This window comes from Podarcis cretensis, assembly GCF_951804945.1.
Source record: "Podarcis cretensis genome assembly, chromosome: 1".
NCBI lineage: Eukaryota > Metazoa > Chordata > Lepidosauria > Squamata > Lacertidae > Podarcis > Podarcis cretensis.
In genome coordinates, this window is record NC_137170.1 from 119103835 (window position 1) to 119126571 (window position 22737).

The 22737-nt window shown below is 41.4% G+C and overlaps 1 protein-coding gene across 4 annotated transcripts in view; it reads left to right on the forward strand.

Annotated features, from left to right (window-relative positions):
- Nucleotides 1-22737, forward strand: part of CHN1 (chimerin 1) — a 105223-nt gene that overhangs the window by 54244 nt on the left and 28242 nt on the right. For 3 of the 4 annotated variants that reach the window (XM_079980545.1, XM_079980546.1, XM_079980548.1), the window contains 2 exons: nt 8592-8880; nt 20019-20096. In XM_079980545.1, the coding sequence (XP_079836671.1) occupies nt 8592-8880; nt 20019-20096 (367 nt within the window). Of the gene's footprint in view, nt 1-1407; nt 1485-8591; nt 8881-20018; nt 20097-22737 lie in introns of those variants that run through there. The other variant, XM_079980547.1, reaches the window with a different exon arrangement.

Sequence of the window (22737 nt, forward strand, 5' to 3'; positions counted from 1 at the left end):
TAAAGATAGGATAGCTGCTTATTTCCTTCATATCTGAAGGGAGGGTGTTCCACAAGGTGGGCGCCACTACCGAGAAGGCCCTCTGTCTGGTTCCCTGTAACCTCACTTCTCGCAATGAGGGAACCGCCAGAAGGCCCTCGGTGCTGGATCTCAGTGTCCGGGCTGAATGATGGGGATGGAGACGCTCCTTCAGGTATACAGGACCGAGGCCGGTTAAGGCTTTAAAGGTCAGCACCAACACTTTGAATTGCGCTTGGAAACGTACTGGGAGCCAATGCAGATCTCTTATGTGGTCCCGGCAGCCACTCCCAGTCACCAGTCTAGCTGCCACATTCTGGATTAATTGCAGTTTCCAGGTCACCTTCAAAGGTAGCCCCACGTAGAGCACATTGCAGTAGTCCAAGCGGGAGATAACTAGAGCGTGCACCACTCTGGCGAGACAGTCTGCGGGCAGGTAGGGTCTTAGCCTGCATACCAGGTGGAGCTGGTAGACAGCCGCCCTGGACACAGAATTAACCTGCACCTCCATGGACAGCTGTGAGTCCAAAATGACTCCCAGGCTGCGCACCTGGTCCTTCAAGGGCACAGTTACCCCATTCAGGACCAAGGAATCCCCCACACCCGCCCGTCCCCTGTCTTCCAAAAACAGTACTTCTGTCTTGTCAGAATTCAACCTCAATCTGTTACCCGCCATCCATCCTCCAACCGCCTCCAGGCACTCACACAGGACCTTCAACACCTTCACTGGTTCTGATTTAAAGGAGAGGTAGAGCTGGGTGTCATCTGCATACTGATGAACACCCAGCCCAAACCCCCTGATGATCTCTCCCAGCGGCTTCATATAGATATTAAAAAGCATGGGGGAGAGGACGGAACCCTGAGGCACCCCACAAGTGAGAGCCCAGGGGTCTGAACACTCATCCCCCCCCCCCACTTTCTGGACACAGCCCAGGAGAAAGGAGCGGAACCACCGTATAACAGTGCCCCCAGCTCCCAGCCCCTCTAGACGGTCCAGAAGGATGTCATGGTCGATGGTGTCAAAGTCCGCTGAGAGATCCAGCAGAACTAGGAAACAGTTCTGCTAAGTGCCTTACGTACTGTGCCTTCCTTTCTTATAATGTCCTAGCTTTTCCTGATAACATATTTCTAAACCAGAGGTCCTCAACCTTTTGGTGCTTATGGGCAGATTTGGGAATACCACATATAGGGTGGTGCTACTGAAATTAATGAATCTAATTTAGTCATGTTCATTAATTTCAATGAGTCTATTCTGAGCCGAATGTTAGTTGAATACCACCCATAGTCTATAAATACGACTTCCTCCTTTGCCAGGATCCATGGGAAATTAATTACCATCAAGAACCGCCCCCCCCCCCCGGGAATTTGATTTCTTATAGTTCCTAATTGGCTCTGGACATTGCCATGCATGCTTCCAACAGTGTTTTGGGCCTGCCAGAAGCCCCACTTGTCACTGCTGCTACTAGGTATGGGAAGGTAGTGATGTCGAAGGCTCACAGCACTGGCTGGGTTAAGAAGCCTTGTTGTGACATCAACAGGAACAGAATTGCTTCTCAGTTTTTGATTAGTGCCTTTAATCAAAACAATCAGTCTAAAAATAAAACAATTCAAAATTGTGGGAAACCCAGCCAAATGGGTGGGGGTATAATTATTATTATTATTATTATTATTATTATTATTATTATTAGCCATTCCAAGTAAAGCTATGGGAAATCTGCTCTTAACTAATTTCCAGTTGCATGTGTGAAGTGGGTGGCATACTAAACTTTTCTGTATAGTTTGTGCCCTTGGTCATTTGCAAATCTGAGAGTGTTTAGGAGCTCAAATCTCCCTGACATGTTTTGAACATTCCGGGAGTTTTCAGGTACTGCTCATACAACTTGTAGAAAGAATTGCAGCCAGTATATGCAAACCGCTAAGCTTACTAAGCAACTGGGCTCCTTGGATAAGCTAATGTATACAGCGCTTGAATGTTTTGACACTTGAGCACTCACAGCCAGTGAATAAAAACACTGGGCACTTTCAGATGGGAGTTTATTATGCAATCTTGGCAGTTTGGTATATGCAAGTTTTATGCGGGGTCCATTCGATGTCATCAAAATGGCAGTCCATACTTTTGTTACGTTTAATCTGGATTTTTCCACCTTTGGAAACTCCAGTTAATAAAAAGAGTGTATTATATATCCTAGTGATGTATGGAAGTGAGAGCTGGACCATAAAGAAGGCTGATCACCGAAGAATTGATGCTTTTGAATTATGGTGCTGGAGGAGACTCTTGAGAGTCCCATGGATGGCAAGAAGATCAAACCTATCCATTCTGAAGGAAATCCGCCCTGAGCAGTGGCGTAGCGTGGGTTATCAGCACCCGGGGCAAGGCAAGTAATTTGCGCCCCCTAACCCGTGGATTTGCGCCCCCTAACCCGTGGATTTGCGCCCCCTAACCCGTGGATTTCCCTAACCCCCAGATGTTGCGCCCGGTGCGGCCGGCCCCCCCTGCACCCCCCACGCTACGCCACTGGCCCTGAGTGCTCACTGGAAGGACAGATCCTGAAGCTGAAGCTCCAGTACTTTGGCCACGTCATGAGAAGAGAAGACTCCCTGGAAAAGACCCTGATGTTGGGAAAGATGGTGGGCACAAGGAGAAAGGGATGATAGAGGACGAGATGGTTGGACAGTGTTCTCGAAGCTACCAGCATGAGTTTGACCAAATTGTGGGAGGCAGTGGAAGACAGGAGTGCCTGGTGTGCTCTGGTCCATGGGGTCACGAAGAGTCGGACACGACTAAACGACTAAACAACAACAACATTATATATCCACATGGAAGCATGTTAGCACAAAAATTCCATATTTTGGGGTGGTGTGTCACATGTGGTTTTGGTTAGTACTCTCAGTTACCAATACCCCCTTCCAGGGCTGGCCCTGCTGCCTCCACACTGATTTGGGGCAAGATTTTGTGGAGCACACGCAATCTCACCAATGCTGGTGGCAGAGGTGGTGGCGGCGGCGGCAGCATGGCAGCACTTCCTGCTTTGCCTCAAACAGCAAAACAGGACACACCACCCCTTGGTCACTACTTCTGTCTCTCCTCACCTGAGCACAATCTAGCCATTTTCTTTTCTACATCCCAAATGGTGCAAGTATACCTACTTCAGCTTATTGTCTCATGCTGAAAGCACAGCCAGATTTTAATGATCAAGTCTGGAGGAGCTGTTCTCTTAAGATCTCCACACAGTAAATGCAGATTACCTTGGAGACAGGAATTGCAGCCTCAACAAATAAATAATATGGAGGTCTGGTGCAAGACCAATTTATCTCATTTTAGCCATTTTTTGCAGCTTGATATAGCTAAACATTACTCTCGTTCAAGATCTCTGCTCTTTCTTTCTGTCTTTCTTTTTTAAGGCACCAACTGGAAATGGACATCGCCCCCTTCACAAAAAAAGTACATGTTTTCTAGAAACATGACAATTAGAGGCTGGCAACATTTGCTGTCAAGAGTCATTTTTGAAAAAAGGTACATAAGTACAGAAATACCTATGTGCCTGCCCTAGACAGAGTAAGTAGAGACATCAAGGAACAAACAAACAAATAAATAAAATCCATCACGGTAATATTCCATCAAGCCTAACCCATTGGTGTGGAATAGCAAATGGTAATCGTGATAATAATAATTTTATTATTTATACCCCACCCATCTGGTTGGGTATCCCAATGGGCCTCTGACTGAAAAAACAGAATGAGTGGAAGCTGATGTACTAACTGCATACAGAGAAAACACGGACCCATTTGTGATATAAGACCTCAGCCTGGAAGCATGTGTTGAAAAATGACTTTCCATAATCATGATGAAAAGGAAAAATAGATGAACACAATTTGCTATGATATATCATACTTGTGCTGATATGTGCAATATGTACAATTCTAAAAGATGCGTGCATCTTGTAAGGTCTGTAGCACGCCGCTGCATGATGTCTCCCAGATTATACTACATATAATTCCAGCACCATCAATGGATTTGTAGTATTATAAAAGGAATTTAAAACAATTGGTTCACAACTTGTACCAATAATTTGGCAGCACTGCGGGAGTTCAAGTCCAATGAAATATGTTGGTAATTAGGAGCAATTGTTGCAGACTTACAACTAGTCATTATTAGGTCTTCTAATATGTTTGGGGGGAAATACATTATGCGAATGTGACAAAGGATAAAGAAACATCAAGGACATCTCAAGTAAAACAAAAAAAACCCCAAATGATAACGTGTGTTTCTGTCATTGTTAATGAGTTCTTTAACATGCAAAAATAATTTCACAGCATTCAAACACTTATCATCTGTCCTTGACACACAATGTTACAGTAGTTTAGATCACCTGTTTCTGCAATAAAGACACTTTTTAAACGTAAGGGACTAACAGGAGAACATACTGAAGAAATATCCAGTAACTATTGAATTTGCTGCTTGGCTAGATTTTGCTGCTTGTTGTTTTTTTAGTCACCTCACCTTATGAACATTTGGGTTGCAAAAGTTGAGGTCCTCAGAAATGATAATGGACATATCACTGTTTTGCAAAATTGTAAAAAAAAAAAAAAAAACAACCCAAATCTCTGTGCCTTAAAACAACTGCAAAAAAGACTGCTTTTGGTACGCTGTGGTATGGATTGAATAGCTGAAGTTTGGGTGTTTGGCTATGGTTGGGGGATATGTAGGTGGGTATGGGCCTATTCCAGCTTCCTGATTCTATGGAAATGTTGCATTAGAAAATGAGATAGTCTTGATACTAGTAATCATACTGAGGTTTCATTTTTAGAAATGTTCTAATTCACTCTCATTTTTAATGAAGTGGAGTGGCCACCTTCCTAGGCTAGGCAGCTGCTTGAAAAGCATTGGGATGGAGACAGTCCTGTCCAACTTTAATCTAAGTTTGGCACTATCTTTGCTTCAGTTTTCTTCCCTCTTAAATGTCTTTTCTCATCTGCTGTAATGTTCCCAAGGAACATAACCTGTGTCATGAATAAGACTCCCCTTAAAATGAAACAGGCTAAAGGGGAGGGGGTCATTAGTTGAGCATGTGGTACTAAGCCTCTAGCATATAGTTGCCTTTCTTCTTTAAACCTCAAATAAGAGATTTACACATTTTCAAAATCTTTCCACTCCCAGATTAATAAATAAAATTCCCAGCTCTCCTGCTGGAAGCAACCCTGAAATTAGAATAAGTTCAAAGTCTGCTGCGTCTCGTGGGCAAAGCAAGAAGCTCTTTCAACAAGATACTTGGGACCAGGGTAGGTTAACAATTTTTGAAGCTCCGTATCCCATCAAGAGGGGTTTGTTTGAATTTTGAGCTCCCTATCATTCATCATATGAATGTGTGCTTTAGAATGATATAAATTCCACAAAACGTCATTTGTGACACTGGAAAAGAGAGGCCTTTTTTACCAGCTTCCTCTAAAGTATGCAACTTTAGAGTCAAGAATGCTCCAGGGAAGGTGTAAGAGAGACCTGTTTTTCCCCTGTTTTAATCTACTATAATTCATGAGGGATTACGCTCTGGGAATCATTTCTAAAGCCAAAATCACATATAGTCAAAACCCATTGGGTTCAATGGCAGGAGGGATTCTCATTTTTCCCAGAACCGTGCCCCATTTTTAATTGTTTTATATCTATTTGCCACCTGTGTAAAGCTTAATAGTAACAATTTTGCAACTCTGGGCTGCTTCCAACACATATAAAACAAACATTAAAAAAACCTCCTGATGCAGGGTTACCTTCAGATGTCTTCTAAAAGTCAGATAGTTGTTCATTTCCTTGATAGCTGATGAGAGGGTATTCCACAGGGCGGGCGCCACCACCGAGAAGGCCCTCTGACTGGTTCCCTGCAGCTTCACTTCTCGCAGTGAGGGAACTGCCAGAAGGCCCTCGGAGCTGGACCTCAGTGTCCGGGCTGAACAATGGGGTGGAAACGGAGCTGAATCACACAAGTTTAAATGCACGTAAGTTGCAGACTTGCTGTAACATTCAATTCATGGATTTCTACCTCTCCAGCCTCCTACGCCTTCAGTGGCACCACAGCAGAGCCCACTGTGTACTAATACCATTTGTCCCTGCTAAGTGTTCTAAAGGAAAGCCGAGGAAATAGGTGCCCCCACTCTAATGCCCAGGCTTCCATCATGTTATGGCAGGTGAAAACTGAATAACCGATGGGAGGGGGGACTCAAGTTGCGTGACAATAGGAGTTGCTCTGGCAGGCAGGATATGCTGTCATCTTCCCCTTCCCCATGATCTTGCCAGACTACACTGGAAGGCAGAAGAGGTCCTCAGCCAGGTGGCTGAACCTCTGGAGAAGTGTTTGAAAATTGTCCTGACCTCCTTCTGCTTTCTCACAAGTGTGCATGTTTGTGTGCTTTTAAAGCTAGAACTGTACTTCCAGTTTAGCTTAGTCCTCCCCGGTTGTGCAAATTATTGCATGCTGCTGGTCAGCAAGAGAGAGCAGTCAAGTCATCCCAAACCATTTTTTAATACAACCAAGTCATTTATTTTAGGCCTGCTATTTGCAAATAAGTGCACAATAGATTCCATTTAGAGTGAACTAATGACATTGTCAAAGCCCATTTTGTACATTCGTGGAATAACATTTCCAGCGAGCTTCTGTTAAGACATGAGAGTATGCGATTATATACACCCAATTTCCTGTTTAATAAACAAAAAGCAGCTGTTACAAAAGTGTGTGTTATCGTTGCGTTTCTGTGTAACTTAGCAAGATGTGTAAAGGTTAGGTTTCCTAGTGGAAAACAGTTACATTAAGCACAGGACAGAAAGGCAATATTTTAATAATGACGACTGTTTGCCCGTAGAGGATTATAACATTTATAAAATGCATTTCAAGTGTTCAAAGCACATAGTTGCAGTATCTCAAGCCTTATAATAGCCCTGTAAGGTATGCTAGCATTGCCATCCCTATAATGCAACAGAAGTGTGCAGGGACAGGGTATATTAGCCGAATATTGCCAGCAGCACCCATTCTTCTTCACCTCCTCCCCCCAAAAAAACCATGTATTGTAAGCCTCCCCATGTATAGCCAGAAATACACACCATGCTGAAATTTGGTTGAAAAGTCATTCTGCTTCAAATGTATTTAAAGAAATGTTTATTGTTTAATATAACTTCAGCACCATGTTCCTCAAAATCCCTCCTTTTCTTGCCTTGCCTCATCAACGTCCGTTTGTTTTGCCAGATTTTGTATTCTTTTGCTATATTTCCCTCATTTGGGCAAGGTTTCCTATTGCCCAATTACAGGAAGACTTCTTTGCCCAACTGCTTAAGGCACAGGAGTCCTACACAACATACACATCACAGCTGCCATCATCATCTTGGGATTTGTTTGTCATTAGTTACCTAAGGGGTGTTATGAGTAAGCTATCCCCAGTTCTGACCCTCATTGCCAGGACTGCAGTAGGCGTCATCGGTCAAAGCAGGCGTGTCTTCTCCAGAACACCCTCTGCTGAATACATAAATTGGACTACATGTCACTACGGTGGATGTTGACTGTTGTGGGTTAAAACCTCCAGTGTATATGGACTGATGGACATTTCAAGGTTATATCCCCCAAAGAAGTACTTTGTTCATACACTGCTAAAACTGGTAGCTGGTACTGTTGTCTGGTCAGTAACTTGACACTTGACAGCAGCAAATGTGGTGTTGTTGTTGTTTTGGGTGGGGATGCCTTCACCCTCTCGGAAAAGTAGTGTTGACTGTGGCCTAAAGACCTACAAACAGTCCCCAAGGGAGTTCATCCACCTAAGACTTACTGCAGGCATCCTTGCATTCCACTCTTTGGGTGGGATGTTTCATAAGTGCAAGAATTCAGCTTGCTCTGAACATGATTTTCAACTTGGGCTGCAGAATCAATCGCCAGCTTGCAGAGCCATTATGCCACAAAGATTTCCTTGAACAGCAGACTTAATAAGCCCGGCACAAGGCAGCTTTTATGCAAAGCTTGAAAAGTTAGTCCTTGGTCTTTGGCCACGAATGAAGAATGCTTGGCCTTGTGCGTAGTCTGTCCTGCATGGCTGCACTTCTGGCAATAGTTCCACCCAGTATCATTGATGGCACTTGAGCACGACTCTGCCCTGAACGACCTCTTCCTACAGAAAGGCAACGGGGTGCAGAGATACAGAGCAACATCAGATCTTTGTATTAATGCTCTCCAACAGATAATCCTGTGTGATGAGAACTTCTTCCTTCATAGGCAAGCAACTGAGCATTGAGCTGCTTTAAATTTCAGCTTGTCCACAAGATAATTAAGTAACAAGAGGACAAAGCATGTCTTTCAAGGCCAAGCACATCTTTGGTGTTCTATCCACAGTGGTTGGCTTCCCCCTCCCATGAGGTTCTGATTTGTACACCGTCCTTGAAGCTGGAAATTGAAGCCAAAGACTGACCATTCTGTATTCCTCGTTCAAACCACCCACGGAATATACTAGCCTCGGTTTGTTTGAGAATGTTTATTATGTGCAAAGTTCTCTTGCTGAAGGTTGGTTGTTTTTTTTAATACACCTCTTCTCTTCCGTTGAGGCAGATTTGGAAATCAAACCAGAAACTTCAGACTTTACTATGATGGAAAACACTTCGTTGGAGAGAAGCGTTTTGAGTCTATCCACGACCTGGTGACAGATGGATTGATCACCCTTTATATTGAAACCAAGGCAGCAGAATACATTGCCAAGATGACCATAAATCCAATTTATGAACACATAGGATATACAACTTTAAGCAGAGAGCCAACAAACAAGAAGCATACAGTGGCTGTGAGAGATACACTTGATGGCAAAGAGTCTTCAGGAGACAATGACATAGTAGAAAAAAGGGTAAGTTACTCAATCACAATTTTGTTCTTCTAACACTTTCCCAAAGTTCCTAATCCGATTTGAAAAATAAGACATTGTCGTACAGGATAGTGGGTATGAAAGAAAGGAACAACACTGTACTTTTTAAAGAAATTAAAAGCATTTTAGAGCATAAAAACATTTGAGAAGTGTGTTTCATCCAGTGTATTAGGAACAGAGAAATTACAGGTCAAGTGTTTAAATGCAAATTATTTCTCTCCCCCCATCTTTCAGTAACTTAAGTAAGGTATGCTTACTCAATAAATATCAGTTATTTTAAAAAGATTCTTCCCCACTTTTTCACTGTGAAAGTCCAGGTGGATGGGGTATAAATAAAGTATTATTATTATTATTATTATTATTATTATTATTTATATCAAGGGTGTGATGAAAGTTTAAGAACAAAGGGTATACTATTTGTTGTAATATAGTAAATGCTAACAGTCAAAAATATTGTTTATAATGGAAGAAAAACCCCACTGATTCATTTTTTAAAAAATATTTTTTAACAAAATTTTAACATAGAGAATGAGGAGAGGGTACAGGATAGGGATATGCAACAATCAGAAAAATTGGACCCTGAATTGGTGCTTTGGAAAACAACCCAGTTTGGAGACTTCAACTCTTGCTCAGAGTTCTAATTCACTTCACAGGGAAAGTCATTCACAATGGAGAAAAAAATGAATCTCTACCTCCACCCCACTCCTTTTGAAGAAAGCGGAAGAAATTTACAGGCATTGGTAGTATCTCCAGAGTGGATTGGCTCTGCCAAACTACTGGCAAATGGTTTTAGGATTTTTTTTGTGCACATTTTAAAAGTTTTTGAATATAAAAATAGTCTATAACTTTTAAAGTTTTGGGGCAGAATTGGATGAAATTTAGAAACATGTCTGCCCCTTCTTAGGATTTTAATCTTGCCAAATTTCAGAAGGCTGACTAGAGTGGTTTCCACAAGACCAGCTTTTACAGTTTTGTGATGGGTAAACAAGGAATTATTTAATCCTTCCTGGTGTTTTATGGGCAATCGATCTGAAACTAAATCAGACACAAGAAGCATTTCCCTCTTAGGTAAGTACCCGGCCAGATTGCAGACAGACTGGTCCAGGGCTGTTTTGTGCTTGGCACCTTTTAAAGTTTATGTGGGAGCAGGAGAGAGAAGTAAAAGGGATTCACTTTCCTTCCCCAAAGCTCTGGGATTGGAAAAGCCTGGCCTGTCAGTCACAATGGAGCTCTCCTTCTCCCCATAGATGGTAAGCTTGAGACATTAGTTTCATGTTTAGCAGGCATTATCTGTAGCATTTTTGGCACCCAAGGAACTGAGTGAGGCATCTTTGGGGCTATTCCTGCTCCAAGGAATAGGGGCTCCTTGTACTTACCCCACTTTGGCTAACAAACAGAATCCATCCAATGCACTGCTTCGGCTTGTGATTCATTATTCATCTAAAGCCGTGGTTCCCATCGTGGGACACACACCCCACAGGAGAGCAATTTGATTTTTAAGGGGGGCAATTCGAGAATGAGTTAACAGTGAATGGCCTTTTAGGCTTCCTCCACATGAATAGGAGTTCACTTTTTGAATAATAAGAATTATATATCACGGGGGTGGGGGGTCAAGATTTTAGAGATGCTTAGGTGGGGCATGGCCAAGAAAAGGTTGGGAACCACTGATCTAAAGCCACTAACATCCTGCTAGACCCCTATATGTTGCTCACAACACAGAACCCAGCTTCATGGTAACAGGAAAATTAATGCAACAGTCTAAATATAAAATACAGAAGAGGCTGTTTTGAGTTTTGTGAATTTTGAGTTGTTGTTTTAATAATAATAATAAATAGCTGGATTCTTATTGGAGGCTTTAGATATTTTGGCATTATGGCTTTAAATATTTTGGCATTGTAGCCTTTGGTACAATTCTGATAAACTATATTTTTTACTCTCCAGAAATATCATGACTATTTGCTGTGTATATATACTTAAAATGTTAAGTAAAAATGTTACTGAAGAGCACTGTGTTTCCTGGTGCTCTAGAAGGATATTTCAAACTTTTTTTCCTCATATTAAAATGATTATGATAACCAAAAACATGAAAAAGGCTATTATAAATAAAAAACAGCCCAGGCTCTGAAATGGAACAGAAGATCGTTACAAATATACAAGACATATTGTGCCTTCTAATTCTGCTGTTGCTATCATTCAAAAATAATAAATTCCATTAGTAACGCCTTTCTAAAGAATCCCCAGCAATGACACAGTTGGGTTTTGCCAAAGAAAGTACAGTATAAGCACTGTGGGGGTTGCAAGTGTGTGTGTATTCTGGCCTATATAAATGGCAATTTGCAAGCCTGTTCTTGTACATTCATTGCTGGTAGTATTTGACGATATATGGTCAAATAAAATAACATCATTTATTATACAGTCACAGACCCAGAACAATGTATTCTCAATTAGCCATATACCATTGTTGTAAGGTGTAATGAGTGGACAAAACAATTAGAAAGCAAAGGAAAATAATAAACTTAACACAAAGCCACAGGAGAAAAGACCAGCACAGTGATTTAGCCTCTGATATACGTTGGCGCTGTGGTCTAAACCACAGAGCCTTGGGCTTGCTGATCAGAAGGCCAGCGGTTCAAATCCCCGCGACGGGGTGAGCTCCCGTTGCTCGGTCCCTGCTCCTGCCAACCTAGCAGTCCAAAAGCAAGTCATCTTGCCTATAGAGCAAGATGTGCGCCACAACCCCAGAGTCGATCGTGACTGGACTTAACAGTCAGGGGTCCCTTTACCCTTTACCTTTATACGTTGAATAGTATGGGGATACATCAGCCATAGGTAACTTGTCAGATCTCCCTAGCAGCCTTTTCATCCTTGCAGTGAGTAAGTAATGAGACTATGTGAGAGTCTGCCTACACATTACAATGGCCCCCACATTGTCTCAGGATTATTGCAGGGTGGAAATGATCATCCGCAGAAACAGTTTCGCCCATATGGATCATGAGTCTAGGACGTGACTGGCTCTTATTAATAGATCATGCAATTCCTTGCTGCACCCAGGAACTAGAGGCAAATTTGTAAAGAAGGACCCTGACATTATTGAGGGACGTTGATCTAACTTTTGAAGGCAGTTGTGGACTTTGACTCTGTCTCATTGTCCTGTTGCTATTTATAAAAAGAACGATTGGGCAAAATCCTTCATTTCACCGTGTGATTTCTTGCCAATTTGAGGTATTGTTTCAAAGGAATAGCTATTGGCAAGGCTAGGTCATGTCATTGTAGGATGAAGATGATAGTTTAGCGACTCAATTTCACACAACGCTGAGAATGGATGCTTCTAAAGTGCTTTTACCTAGGAAAAAAAAGGACATCTCTAGCTTAAAATGCTAAGTAGCTTTGTGAACTCACTAGAACAGCAGTGGCTCAACAGCAAAATCATTTTAACCAAGTACAAGTGTAATCTTTCACTGAATGACTTTAGCAAAATTTGTATCATTGTGGTTTGCAATTATTTTCCAGTAGACAAAGTGTTAAATTATTTGAGCAGAGATTTTAGTTAGTGATAGGTGAATAGCCACTTTGAAACGCTTTGGCCAGTCTGCAGTTTTCATTTACAGTTTCTGAATAGCTAGTTTGGATAACTTGCAACCAATTAAATCTGCAACAAATGATGTTTGTAGTAGCAAAATACACCAAATTCCTTCAGAGCTGAATCAGCTACATGAACTGAAGAACTGCAAAATTAATACGTCAGATAAGATTTTTAACTTTCACATCCATGAGGATCAAGTTCATTCACATGCCTGTGGAGACAACAAAATATTATGGCTGGAGGTATGATGTTTTCACAGAAAGGGCTAATGTATTGCTTGCTGGACATCCACAAAATTGTATGTATCAAGAATCATATGAGTAAATATATATTAGTGTTGAGATAACATCACTGTGGCATTTCTGGGCTTTCTGAAAATTCACGAAAATTGTCTTAAATTTGCAGTTTTACTTAACAGCAGCTGGATTTCAAAAATCCATTTTGAATTAAAAGATTGATTTTCCAGAATGGCTTTTGGCCAAGGCTGAATTGCTATGCAGATTCCTGTACAAACCACTAACTACTACATCTGACTAGATGCAACTATTTTGTAGGCCCATAAGCATCTCCCATTTCCCTTTCCCAGTGTAGCTAGGGAGCAGCACCCTGATTGAGAGTCTATAGTTTCCACAAAAAAGGGCACCCTATTTCACATTTACACATATACCAGTGTTCTTCCCGTGCTCTTTATTTTGTTGGAGTTCCTAAGTCCACATAATATCTCTGACTTATTATTATTATTATTATTATTAAAGGTAAAGGTAAAGGTACCCCTGCCCGTACGGGCCAGTCTTGACAGACTCTGGGGTTGTGCGCCCATCTCACTTAAGAGGCCAGGGGCCAGCGCTGTCCGGAGACACTTCCGGGTCACGTGGCCAGCGTGACATCGCTGCTCTGGCCAGAGCCAGAGCCAGAGCCAGAGCCAGAGCCGCACACGGAAACGCCGTTTACCTTCCCGCTGGTAAGTGGTCCCTATTTATCTACTTGCACCCGGAGGTGCTTTCGAACTGCTAGGTTGGCAGGCGCTGGGACCAAGCAGCGGGAGCGCACCCCGCCGCAGGGATTCGAACCGCCGACCTTTCGATCGGCAAGCCCTAGGCGCTGAGGCTTTAACCCACAGCGCCACCTGCGTCCCATATTATTATTATTATTATTTATTAAATTTATATACCTCCCTGTACCCGCAGGCCTGAGGGTGGCTACAACAGAAAACCACAATATAAAAACACAAAATACACAATAGAAATAGAAACAACCCAATAAATTATAGTTCTGAACTGCTATAAAGTCATCTTATTTTGCATTCATTCCAAACTCTGTTCAAACCTTGTAACCTAACTCCCAGGCAGGTCAGTTGTTTTCTAGACCAACTTCAAGAGAGTTTGTAAACATAAGTTGAGAATGCAATTGAATATCAATGTCTCATCAGAAAATAAAGAAGTACACATGAAGCAATTGACCACAGACATTTTACTAACAACAACATCAATTCAGTTTGTATAACACCCTTTATCAAAAGATCCCTGGGCAATGTACAACATTAAGAAAACATTTTATGGAGCATCAGTAATAAAAACATAATAAAAAGCATAATAGACAGAATAATATGGAAAAAATAATCATAACAACAGTGTAATAAGGTTTTGTGGCATTCAGGCAACACTTTGTCCTGGTTTATCTTGTCCACAGGCAATTCAGCTGTGTAGGATTAGACCATATATTCAAATATGAAATGTAGCCCAGTGCTTTCTCCAGGACAATTTTGTTCTGAATATACAGTATTTGAATAGGTATTCAGTATTCTCATAGAAAACAACTTGAATCTTATATTGGTTGGGGTGTGTTATTTGCCTGGGTAATATATAACTTCATAAATAATGTGCGTGATTTAGGTGTGGGTGATTTCTAAGTCTGCATGACTGTTTTTGGGTTTGTTTGGTTTTTTGGTTTTTTAAAAAAAATCCCGCAGATGATCAAGGTAGCACTAATTTATGTAAGCTTTGTAACATTGTTCCATAGGTTTCGGTAGCAGAAAGGCACATGAGAATGGAAATTCATTAGTTTAAAACTACCTTTTCTGATTAAAATCTCTTTTTCATAATCATAGCTGTGAAGGGGTGACCTTTTCCTGTCAGGTAGTTTTTGTTCTGCTTTTTATTGGCGTTCTCTAGATTTAATTTTCCAGGATCCAGAAATCATTTTCTGCTAATGTGACCCTAAAGTGCAATTGAAAATAAATCAGGTTTTAAGAAATATAGGGAAAAGGGAAACTGACAACTAGGAAATAAGCACGTCAAAATATAAACATGCTCTTTGCCATGGGAGGAAAGAAAAATATCAAAATGATTTATGTTAATACTTACAATTATTTATGATGTTTCAAGGATCTTGGAAGGTGCAGTCTTAATTATATAAGTGCAAAGTTGGTGGCTTGCTTATTTCTGCTGGTAATTGAACTGGAAAATACTTTATTTTCCTAGACAGTCAATGCAGTTTCAGGGAACCAGAGAAATCAATGGAGTTATGTTACTTGTTCCTATTATTTCCAGTGGGTCTACTTTTGAGTATAACTTACTTGGATACAACCCATTGCTTTACCACTGTAAACAAAGCCATGCCTTATTCTCCATGAGTGACTTTTTCAATCCCCTTGCCTTAGAAATAGATCCATAGGGACAGCTGCTTGATGGAAGTTTGTAGCACAAGTGGCATTTTTAAAATTTATTTTATGTGGAGATTATGATGATTCAGGAAGACAGGCTTCTTTCATAGCTATTCCACCACCACCACCACCTATTTTGGCATAAATAGCAGACTTCCTCAACCTCTTCCAATCTTCTTCTACCGACTCTTCTCCCTGGTCTTGGATTCTGCCAGTCATTTCCGCCAGCTCCATGTACTCCATCACCTTCATCTGCCATTCTTCCCGAGTGGGTAGCTCTTGTGTCTTCCAATACTTTGCAATGAGTATTCTTGCTGCTGTTGTGGCATACATAAAAATAGTTCTATCCTTCTTTAACACCAATTGGCCGACCATGCCCAGGAGAAAGGCCTCTGGTTTTTTCAGGAAGGTATATTTAAATATATTTTTCATTTCATTATAGATCATCTCCCAGAAAGCCTTAATCCTTGGGCACGTCCACCAAAGGTGGAAGAATGTACCTTCAGTCTCTTTACATTTCCAACATTTATTATTGGGCAAATGATATATTTTTGCGAGCTTGACTGGTGTCATGTACCACTTGTATATCATTTTCATAATATTCTCTCTTAAGGCATTACATGCCGTAAACTTCATACCTGTGGTCCATAACTGTTCCCAGTCAGCCAGCATAATGTTGTGTCCCACATCTTGTGGCCATTTTATCATAGCAGATTTCACCATTTCGTCCTGAGTGTTCCATTTCAACAGCAAGTTATACATTCTCGACAGAGTCTTAGTTTTGGGATCTAACAGTTCTGTTTCCAATTTTGATTTTTCCACCTGGAAGCCAATTTTCTTGTCCAGTTTGTATGCCTCCATTATTTGGTAATAGTGAAGCCAATCTCACACTTTATCTTTTAGTTTTTCAAAGCTCTGCAATTTTAATTTATCTCCCCCTTGTTCCAAAATTTCCCAATATTTCGGCCATTTAGCCTCCATATTGAGGTTTTTCTGAGCCTTCGCTTCCATCGGTGACAGCCACCTTAGGGTTTTATTTTCAAGTAAGTCCTTATATCTTGTCCAAACATTAAACAATGCTTTCCTAACAATATGATTTTTAAACGCTTTATGTGCTTTGACCTTATCATACCACAAATATGCATGCCACCCAAATATTTTATTGAAACCTTCTAAATCCAAAATGTCTGTGTTTTCAAGAAGCAGCCATTCTTTCAGCCAACAAAATGCAGCTGATTCATAGTAAAGTTTAAGGTCTGGCAGGGCAAATCCACCTCTTTCTTTTGCATCAGTTAGTATTTTAAATTTTATTCTGGGCTTCTTGCCCTGCCAGACAAATCTAGAAATATCTCTCTGCCACTTGTTTAAACAGTCCATTTTATCCAGAATTTGCAATGATTGAAACAAAAACAACATTCTTGGCAATACATTCATTTTTATAGCAGCGATACGGCATAGCAAGGAAAGCTTCAAGTTTGACCATATTTCTAAATCCTTTTTCACTTCTGTCCAGCATTTTTCATAATTATCTTTAAATAAATTCACATTCTTAGCAGTCATATTAACCCCCAGGTATTTTACTTTCTTAACCAATGTTAAACCTGTCTCCCTGGATTTTCACTTTTTGAAATATGGCAGCTCTATCTAAGATTTATTCAAACCCAAATTAACCACAGTACAAAATCTGTACACCACGCATGCAACGAGAGTGGCTCATGTATACTTCAAGTCACTGCTTTTGTTAAAGAATAATGGGGAAGTAATGAATGGGAAAGACTTGGACTCCTACTTCCCAAGTATTTTGCTAGGAACAGTTGAGATGTAAAAATGCCATTCTCAGCTGATACAGGCTGTATGCGTTTTGCATTCAGGTATCAATTACTACGTACAAAATGCAAAGTAGCCTCGAGAATTGGATACAACATATAATGAGTTTCACAAACTTGAAAGTGCATTCCAGTAGCGGGGAAGGAAAAATTAAATGCTGCTAGTTTATTGTTCACCTGAATGCTTCTCCACGTGTTAATCATCCCACCCCTTCCTTTGTAAATATAGCTGTACCATTAAATTTGAGAGCATGTTCCATGCCGTACCATGTTACATGCCATATGATGGACTTGGCAGGTACATGCCTTTTATGCCTCTTGCAGTGAGCACAGAAGTATAAAAATCAGGCCCAGTCAATTTCATTTATTATTATTTATCATTTATTAAATTCGTATACCACTCTTCAGCTCAAAACAAAATAAAAGAAAAAAAATTCCTTCCAGTAGCACCTTAAAGACCAACTAAGTTAGTTCTAGGTATGAGCTTTCGTGTGCATGCACACTTCTTGACTATGGCAGACCAACACGGCTACCTACCTGTAACTGGAACTATGGAAGGCACTCTTCAGCTGTAAATCTTGCGGCGGTCCACAACATACAAGATAAAAAAAACACACAAAATGCATAATAAACACAAGAACAAAAACATTGAATTGCATTTGCCATTCTACTGCCCATTTGCCCAGTTTTGAGACAGTGATTAGGAGCTTCTGGCAATTCCTTTCTGTTTCAACATCCCTGAACATTTTTGGTGTCTTCAAGCCCTCACTGCTCATTCTAATTCTTGATCTATCAGTAGAGAGAGAAATGTCCTCTTATTCCTGCTCTCTAGTTCCTGTTTCTTAACGAGTTACTGATTCACATGAGAACCTTTTCCCTTACTTATTCCATCCTTGCTAAGTTTCTGGTGAGCAGTGTACAGTGGTACCTCGGGTTACAGACGCTTCAGGTTACAGACTCCACTTACCCAGAAATAGTACCTTGGGTTAAGAACTTTGCTTTAGGATGAGAACAGAAATCACATGGCGGCAGCAGGAGGCCCCATTAGCTAGAGTGGTACCTCAGGTTAAGAACAGTTTCAGGTTAAGAACGGATCTTCAGAACAAATTAAGTTCTTAACACGAAGTGCCACTGTATTCCACTCTCAGTCTGTGTCATCTTGACTTTCACACACAGAAATACCACATTCCACACCTGGGCAGAGGGACTCCGAAGGTGAGCTCCCTTTCCAAAATGTTGGACCCTTCCGGAACATGAAAACTAAAGAGAACTTCCTCCACAGCAAAGGATGGCTGCTTTGTCCAGTTTGCCAGGCCTATCAAAGCAACCTCCAGCACTCATGCTAGTTTGATCATTCTAGTATAATTCATACAATCAGTTGCCATGGTTCCATCAGTTCCTGGAAAAGGACGTTGGGGGCATCCAGCTCAACCACTGATTCCATTTCAGTACCATCGCCCCAACTCATTTGGATGCAGTGGGGAATCATTACACAAGATGTAAGATGTTGGTAGAGTGCAAGGTGATAGTGACAGCCTTTTAAGAAAAAAGGGGCTGAGCAAAGTAGACGACAAGTGTAAAAGAAAAGGCATTTTGTGCTACTGTGAAATTGTTTTAAAAAGGTAAAGGGAGGTGCATGTGAAAATAAAGGTAAAGGGACCTCTGACCATTAGGTCCAGTCGTGACCGACTCTGGGGTTGTGGCGCTCATCTCGCTTTATAGGCCGAGGGAGCTGGCGTACAGCTTCCGGATCATGTGGCCAGCATGACTAAGCCGCTTCTGGCGAACCAGAGCAGTGCACAGAAACGCCGTTTACCTTCCCGCTGGAGCGGTACCTATTTATCTACTTGCACTTTGACGTGCTTTCGAACTGCTAGGTTGGCAGGAGCAGGGACCGAGCAACGGGAGCTTACCCCGTTGCGGGGATTCAAACCGCCAACCTTCTGATCGGCAAGTCCTAGGCTCTGTGGTTTAACCCACAGCGCCACCCGTGTCCCTGCATGTGAGAATAGTCATGAGCAATAGGATTAGTGTTCATCTGTCTCAATCATCCATGTAATATGCAGCTTTCCTCCCTTTCCTGCTTGCACCATATTTCCAGGCATTAAAACTGAAGAGCAATCTCCTTAGTTTTTAAATGGCAGAGATGCCATTTTGCAATGATGCATGACTCATTCATTGCTCATTATCTTACTGCTGATTTTTTTTTTCTCTTGAGCCAGCAAGAAAGTCTCCTGTGGGAGGGGGGATGAGTGAGCCTGAGCACCACGCTGCTTAAATTCTATTGCCGGCTCTTCGTTGGTTGCATGCCGTCTAAATCTAACCAGTCAGATTCATTGCTGCCGGCTAAAGCCCACCCCCTCCTCCCTCTCCTTGCTAGACTGAGGTTAGCAGAGTGTCTGTTAACTGGAAACTGATTATATGCAGTATGTGAGCATCTTTTGATACAAAATGGTCATCAGTATGGTTGAATAGGGAAGAAAAGAGTCTAGAAAACTGCCTCTTCTGAATTCACTGCATAGGTTTCTAAATGGATGAAGACATTCTGGGATTTCTTTTGTTAACAGGGACTCTGCTTTTGTTTACATTCAGACCCATAAGTTTTCAGGCTTGAATTAGAAAGCTTTTTAAAAAAAACAAAAGCCCTCAAAAGAGAAGAAACCACAGCTAAACCAGATTTTTCTTTTAAAGTAAAATAGTAACTGCATCAATGATGTCCTTCTTCAGCTCAGTTTAGGCTTCAGGATAATAATGCTGCCTTTGTTTTGCTTTTAACTCAAATTGAGATCGGTGCAAAGTTCTTGTTTTTATTTTATTTTTGGTGTTTGGGCTTTTTGGTTCTTGGTTTCAGTTTTCGCCTGCCAGTTCTTCCAAAATGCCATCCAAAGAGTCTTGGTCAGGGCAAAAAGCTAATAGATCTGCCGTTCACAACTCCAAACAGGAGAGCCGTCAAAGAGATTTATTGATGGCAGCCTTGGGAATGCGACTGGGCTTTCAAAAGTCATCTGTGACAATCTGGCAACCTCTTAAACTCTTTGCTTATTCACAGCTGACATCACTTGTCAGAAGAGCAACTCTGAAAGAAAACGAACACATTCCAAAATATGAAAAGGTTCATAGTTTCAAGGTAAGAAGTTCACCTCTTTCATTATACCTATGCTTGGGCAGCTGTTCCAGACTTGTTTGGGGCAGTTGTTTGTTTGTTTGTATGCCTGTGTGTTCCATTCTGAAGCTAGGCAAAAATCACCCTAGCAGTATCACTTCAGTAAAGTAACATATTGCATGTAGAATTAATTTGATTAATTCCTAATCTTAACACAGTAGTTGGGTGTGTATGTACAAGTAAAAAAGTCTGGGAAAATATATTAGTTAAATTCTGGCTTTTAGTTCAGAGGTACATAAAGATTTTGTGTGTGAGAGACCTGATCTTTGATCAAAGGATTTACTGATCTTATCTCTGTGCATTGCTATTAAATAGTGTTAGATGCCAGAAGTATGCTTTTATTGCATCTGGGCAGAGCAGATGGTCTGCATTTTCCTGCTTCCTAGCTCATTTCTCTTCCCCCCCCCCCCCCCCGGACTCCTTCATTAATAAATTGACTGTGATGGAAAGAGCATGTTGTTACCATAGGGCTCTTAATGCTAGCGACTCTCAAAGACCCACACAATTTTCTTATGTAGCTTCTGAATATTATTATTTTTGATTATTACTATTTTTAAAAAAAACACACACACCATACAATTGTCTTCTTCACTATTTCTTGGGAACCCTTAAAATTATCTTATTTAGACGTGTACACTGAGCTAATGATAGTTGCAGATAATTCATTACACCCCTCTGATTAAATGGGTGCTTTAATTAAGGTCTTGTAAACAGAATGAGCTCTTACTCGTTGTCTTATTCCAAGAGAAAAGAAACCGCTAGACCTCGGTAGGTTTTATGTTAGAAAAGAGGTTGCCATAAGGGGTCTGAATAAAAATTTGGCCCACACTCCTCCCGAAGTAAAATATCTGTATTCCTTGTTTTTGAAAGCAGTCAGTGCTCAGATGCTCTGATCCAGTGATCAGTTTTAGGCATGGACGCTCCATTGCATATACAAAGCTCGCTCTTTGGGAATGCATTGCACACGTGTTCATTATGAATCAGAATACTTGTGTGCACACACCTGAATATACACACAGCTCTGGATTGGAGACACATATGAACCCCGCTGCTGGGCTGCTTTATTTAAAGCCAAGCTGAAATCTAGAGAGCTAGTGGGGCATAATGGTTTCAGAGAAGGAGCTACAGATTGGCAACTTCCTGGTTCTCGCGTCTGCCATGAACTCACTCGGTGGCTTCCAGACAAGCAAGCCACTCTCTCCGTATTTGCAATATGGATGGTAGTAATACCAACTCACAGCAGGTAGAGTCAGAATGGTGCCCTCCGGATGTTGTTGGACTCCATCAGCCCCAATCAGCATGAGCAGTGGTCAGGGATGCTGGGAGTTGTAGTCCAGCAACTTCTCAAAAGGTAAAGGACCCCTGACAGTTAAGTCCAGTCGCGAACGACTCTGGGGCTGCAGCACTCATCTCACTTTACTGGCCGAGGGAGCCAGTGTACAGCTTCCAGGTCATGTGGCCAGCATGACTAAGCCGCTTCTGGCGAAACCAGAGCAGTGCATGGAAATGCCATTTACCTTCCCGCCAGAGTGGTACCTATTTATCTACTTGCACTTCAACGTGCTTTTGAACTGCTAGGTTGGCAGGCCAGCAACTTCTATAGGGCACCATATAGGCCAGCCCTAGCCCTGCCTTATGGGATTCCAAGCCCTTCATATATATGATGTGCTTTGAATACTTGGGGTTGACTGTAAGCATGGAGTTCCCAGTTGGCTTTATATACATGCCGTATTTATGTATGCAGTGTGTAATCAGGGCTTGCTGTCAGCACCAATCAGCTGCTAAGGAGCAATTGGGAGCACGCAATAGGGCTCCTAATTGTTCCTTTGCAGTCACATCTTTATCTGACATCACACATGCTGTCAGGTATAGTGCAATTGGACATGGTTTGGGTGAAAGGCCTTGCGAGCCAAATTAGGCCTCCTGCTGGAACTAATTTGGCTTGAAGGCCGAGGTTCTCCTTCGCTGCTGTAAACCATAATTACGCTAAACTATGGTTTAAAGGTGAAAACACAGTGTGCTGCTGCACAGGTCTAAAATCATGGGCGCTTTGCTCCTTCCTCACTGCCAGGAGTTAATTCGTGTTTTGGGATCTGAATCCAGGTTTGTGGTTTGTTTCTCTCCAAACAAACCATGAGCTGTAACCAAGAGGAAATAAACTCTCCCAATTTTACCCCGCTGTATGAGCAGGTTGTGCGCTCAACTTTAAACCATAGTTGTGTTTAACCACGGTTTAAAGTGCCGTGCAAATGCAATCACTGTATGTCATTTCGGGGGTGGGGGCAGGATTTAATTTGGGAATAATTACCTGCATATTGCTCCAGTTTTATTCAGGAGATTTCTTTTTATGTCTCCTTGTGCTATACAGTTCTCTCCAAACCTGTAATTTGAGTCCTATGTCCAGTTGCATCTATATTCTGGATTAATTTTAAGTATGCACAATGTAAATTAAGATTGGTGCCAGATTTTATTAATTTCATGCTTCAGTCCTCGAAGCAAGCCCTGATACTGTCCCATTTGCTTCAGAGTAATACATTTCAGCATGAATGCTATAAGAATGTCCTTATCTCTATTAATATATTTGTCAGTTTCCAGGAAACATTTA